Source organism: Pyrgilauda ruficollis, unplaced genomic scaffold (assembly GCF_017590135.1).
Source record: "Pyrgilauda ruficollis isolate IOZ18807 unplaced genomic scaffold, ASM1759013v1 scaffold127, whole genome shotgun sequence".
In the NCBI taxonomy this organism is placed as follows: domain Eukaryota; kingdom Metazoa; phylum Chordata; class Aves; order Passeriformes; family Passeridae; genus Pyrgilauda; species Pyrgilauda ruficollis.
The window spans coordinates 1,318,285-1,323,144 of record NW_024511099.1 but is presented as its reverse complement, the minus strand read 5'-3'; the positions used below and the strand labels follow the sequence as shown (position 1 = coordinate 1,323,144).

The following is a 4,860-nucleotide window of genomic DNA, read 5'->3' as shown; positions in this document are numbered from 1 at the left end:
CTTTTTGTCCCCAAGAGCTTAGTCCCTAAAGTGTTTCTGCAGTGGAGATGCTCTCAGGCAAGCGAAGTGATAGCACATAAGACAGAGCCAAGACATAATCCCCACACCACAAACGGCACTCTCAGGTGCCATTAGATTCCCTGCCTTTAGCTGAATTCTCCTCACAGAGCACTGGGGCCTCTTAGGCTGGGGTTTTGTGATTCCCGCGGCGGCACCGCCCAGCAGCGGGGCGGCCCCGGAATGGCGGCGGGGCGGAACGCGGCGCTGAGGGGCGGAGGCAGCGGCGGGGCCCCATTGTCGGCGCACGGCGGGGCCGGTCTGTCCCCAGCCGGTCGGTCCGTCCCCCAAAGCACTCCCCGGCCGCGGCCATGGTGCCCGGGGCCCGAGCGCTGCGGGCGGTGGGGCTGCTCCGCCCGCCCGGGGCCGCTCCCCGCACCGGGGCCGCTCCCCGCACCGGGTGGTCGATGTCGTGGCAGGCCCTGATGCCTACCGTGACCTTCCTCGGCTGCTGGCAGTGGCAGAGTCTGGCCAGCAAGCTGCCAATGTCCTGTTGTCCCTAGATGAGACCTATGCTGACATTCTGCCTGTCCAGACTAGTGCAGGTGGCACGACAGCATTTGTGTGAGTACCTTTTCCCAGTGCTTGTTTCTGTGGCTCTGGTTTGGAAATCTGTAGAGTAGATGTGTCAGTGACAGCAGCTGCCCAGGAGATGTAGTGCCTGGCTGCACTGAGTCTCCCAGAGTGTGTGTGTGTGTGTTTCTGCTGTTGCTTTGCTGTGTGACTGAGCCCTGGGGAGCGTGCCCTGAGCTCTGGCTGTTGTAGACTTTTCTCCCTCTCCTTTGGGAATGCTGACTTGCAGCCTGATGCTGCATTGAGTGATTTCTGTGCCACTGTCCCTACCTGAAGTCTATGCCTCTCTCATCCCCTGCCTTCTGTGGTGCCCTGCTCCAGGTTCTGCTATTCTTTCTTCTAATGCTCCACACATTATAACTTCTGATTGTTTAGTTTTGGTGATAAATTGTCAGACATGAAATCAGACTCTGCTTGGTGTGGCCATAGCATATGGAAGGACAGTATCACTCTGCAGGAGTGGGATGTAGAAGGATCTTTGATCACTGCCAGGCTGCAGTGGCAGTCTGTGCCTTATTAGGTCTTTCCAGCTTTCTTGGAAATATGCAGGAAAAATCAGGAGGCGTTAGCTCAGGGCAAGCTGAATCCAGTGTGGATGGTCTGTGTGTGGAACTGGCTGCAGGCGGCAGTGCTGGGCTCGTCTGGGCAGGATGCAGTGTGGATGGTTGTGGAGGAGGGGGGTGTGACATGTGCTTTACCTCTTGGCAGGTCCATCATGCGGGGCTGTGACAACATGTGCAGTTACTGCATCGTGCCCTTCACCCGAGGCCGGGAAAGGAGCCGCCCCATTGCCTCCATCCTGCAGGAAGTGAAGATGCTCTCGGATCAGGTGAGGCAGAGCCTCCTCCCACCTGTCCCAAGCCATGGGAGGAAGGGTGGTTCCTGGTAACAGTGTTTTCAGTGGTACTTGTAACCAGTGTCACTGCCTTTATCTGCAGAGAGGAGGTTATGGGGAGGTCCACCAGTGACTTTTGGATTCCCCTTGTAATACTCCGTGACGGACAGGGATGGGAGGGCTTCTGTTGGAAACTCCTTGGAGTAAAACCGTGGTTGCCCTTGCAGCTCAGCCATCCTACCCAGGTTATATTTCTTCCTCTGTTTATTTTGTAGGGAGTGAAAGAAGTGACCCTCTTGGGTCAGAATGTCAACAGCTTTCGAGACCTGTCTGAGGTGCAGTTTCAGTCAGTGGCTGCCCCTGGCCTCAGCCGTGGCTTTAGCACAGTCTACAAAGCCAAACCGGGAGGTTTGCGCTTCTCACACCTGCTGGACCAGGTCTCTAGGATTGATCCAGAAATGAGGATCCGTTTCACCTCCCCACACCCCAAGGATTTTCCTGATGAGGCAAGTGTAAAATAAGCACCTTGGCCTCTGCTTGCAGCTAGCAAGGCAGCTCTGAAATTGAGGTATGGGGTGTGCTGCCTTCCCAAACAAAGAGAATGTGGGTTCCCAAACTGGGAACAGCAGCTCCTGGGAGTTGGATGCTGGGGCTAAAGCTGGCAGGTTTGTAGTTTGCTGGCTTTTAACCAGGGAAGACTCTTCCCTTGGCACCCAGGTACAGTTAAGCTGTCTGAGACATCTCCTGATCACTTACCACAGGTCCTGCAGCTCATCCAGGAGCGACACAACATCTGCAAACAGCTGCACCTCCCAGCCCAGAGTGGGAGCACACGAGTCCTGGAGGCCATGCGGCGAGGGTGAGTCACCCCATGAGGAGCCCTGTGTCCTGCCCTTTGATTTGCCTGCTGGTTTCTCCTCACTGATGTTGTGGGTTTCCAGTTGGCAAATCCGTGTGTTGTTCATTGCAGATACACAAGAGAAGCATATTTAGAGCTCGTACACCACGTGCGTGACTCTATTCCAGGTGCGTGTTCCTTTGGCTTGGTCTGAAGTCGGCATTGCTGCATCTCACTGTCCTTTCCCAAGTGCAGCATTCCTGTCTTCCATGAGGGAAGTGTACAGCTGTGTGTCTATTACAGGAGTGAGCCTGAGCAGTGATTTCATCGCTGGGTTCTGTGGAGAGACGGAGGAGGATCACCTGCAGACTGTGTCCTTGCTGCGAGAAGTCCGCTACAATGTTGGCTTCCTGTTTGCCTACAGCATGAGACAGGTGAGTGCAGGCCCTGGTGGAGAAGGCTGTTATTTCTTACTGTGTCCCCTAAACTCCTCAGTGCTGTTTCTCACAATAACACATTTTTTAAAAAGCTGATGAAAATCATACCCAAAGACTTGGTATACTTGTAGATGTTGTTTGTCTGAGGCAACATTTGTAGGGTATGTGGTTCTGCAAGGGTTGTTATTGTGCCTGGGAGGCTTCCAGCTTCTCTGTAGGAGTGTCAGGGTTGGTAACTGCTCGGTGACCCGGCTCTGCAGATGCTCCAGGGTCATTGCAGGGAAGTAATTGTGTCAGCAGAGTCTGCAAATACATTATTTACTGATGAGGAATGTGCTGATGGAGCTGGGCTGGAGGCCAGCTATGAGGGTCTGTCAGTCAAGTCTGGGGAGAAGTGGTGAATTTTTGAGAAGGTATTTCCATGGGAAGAGTGGGTAGTGGGTAATTCTCCATTAGAATGCTCTCCACAATGTATGATACTGTTGGGGAAAAGGACAAAGGTTGGGAAGTGTAAGGAAGCAAAGGGATTTGGATCACCATTGAGTACATAGATTAGAAGTAGTTGAATCTGTTGCCTGTCTATGGGCAGACAGGCACATCCCACACAGGAGCTACAAACTGTTTCACAGCCACTGATACTCAGTGCCTAAAAGGTGGAGAAGAAAGATGTGAGGAGCACGAGGGCGTGGCTGGCACTGGAGAATAGTTCCTTTGTGATACAAACTGAAATGCTGTTGGAATGTGGGAAGCTGTTGCTGGAAGAGCAGTGGAGCTGGCTGGGGTCAGGCTGGGTGCTGAGGGGCTGCGCTGGCTCTGTGTGTGCAGAAGACGCGGGCGCATCACCGGCTGCAGGACGATGTCCCCACAGATGTGAAGAAGCGGCGGCTGGAGCAGCTCATTGCCACCTTCAGGGAGGAGGCTGCAAGGGCCAACGCAGCACTGGTGGGACAGGCCCAGCTGGTGCTGGTGGAAGGGGTGAGTGAGCCTGGAATGGACTTGTCCTCCTCCTTTCTTGGTGGCTCTGAGGCTGTGCACAGCAGTCACCACTTCTGCCTTCCCTTCTCACTTCCCCCTTGTAATCCCAGGACTCCCAAGACCGTTTCTTCACACATAAGCAGACAGCTTGACTTTCCCAGAGCACTGAGCTGAGGACAGGGAATGGGATCAGTTAGGGATGCATCTCTGGCCAAGCACAGAATTTGTGCTTTGGTGTGTGAGTGTCACCCAGCAGCTCTGGACACAGTGCTGTGTTCCAGGGCTTGGTTAATGTGGGTTTAATACCATCAATAGTGCTCAATTAATTCCTGAGGCAATAAAGCCCAGCAGTGAATCAGAGCAATTGCCATGCAGGTAATGTTCCCTGTCCTCTTTGCAGCCCAGCAAACGCTCTGCCTCGGAGCTGTGTGGGAGGAACGACGGCAACATCAAGGTGATCTTCCCCGACGCCGAGCTGGAGGATGCTGCCGAGCACGGGGCTCCAGGCAGAGCCCAGCCTGGGGACTATGTGATGGTGAAGGTGACCTACCTGCAGTGCTCATTTCCTTGCACAGTGCTGTTCTCTAGGGCAGCTGCTGCCAGAAGAGCCTAAAATTAGAATGAATCCTCCCCAGCCTTTCTGTGCCTGAGGGCCTGTGCTGTTTCTTTCAGGTAACCTCTGCCAGCTCGCAGACCCTGCGGGGAGTTCCGCTCTGCCGGACCTCCCTGTCCCGTGCTGCTGCTTCTCACTGAGGGATCCCTGCTGCCCCTGGATGGAAGCAGCACATGTTCTCCATGAAGAAACAAGGAAGTGTGGTCAGGTGGAGAGATACGGTAGAACCAGGGAGATATATATGTGTATTGAAATTTATTTATGAAGTAATAAAATACATATATATTTCTGCTTTGGTGTCAAGTTACCCTTAATAGGTGTGTGCAGGTTCAAAGGGGTAGAAGCTGTGTGTGAACTTGCAAAATCCAAGTACTGTACTTTACTGTATTTTGACTTGCCCTGAGGCTTGTCCCACCCTCAGGGTGCTGCAGGTCTGTCCTCTGACTGTGATCACGTCCTCTGGCACAGCCCAGCCTGAGACGGATGTGCAGAGCAGCTCCTTCCTACGAGCTCAGCTGAATTTAGGAGCTGC

At 53.7% G+C, this 4,860-nt stretch overlaps 1 protein-coding gene across 1 annotated transcript; it reads left to right on the top strand.

The window, feature by feature from the left end:
- The first annotated feature begins 240 nt into the window (after nucleotides 1-240).
- CDK5RAP1 (CDK5 regulatory subunit associated protein 1) lies at nucleotides 241-4,619 on the top strand. Its single transcript, XM_041458298.1, has 10 exons — nucleotides 241-316; nucleotides 351-621; nucleotides 1,339-1,459; nucleotides 1,741-1,971; nucleotides 2,227-2,324; nucleotides 2,436-2,491; nucleotides 2,607-2,737; nucleotides 3,566-3,715; nucleotides 4,116-4,256; nucleotides 4,388-4,619. Exons 1-10 carry the CDS (start codon nucleotides 241-243, stop codon nucleotides 4,466-4,468), a joined length of 1,356 nt encoding a protein of 451 aa, XP_041314232.1. The 3' UTR covers nucleotides 4,469-4,619.
- Nucleotides 4,620-4,860: the final 241 nt, after the last annotated feature.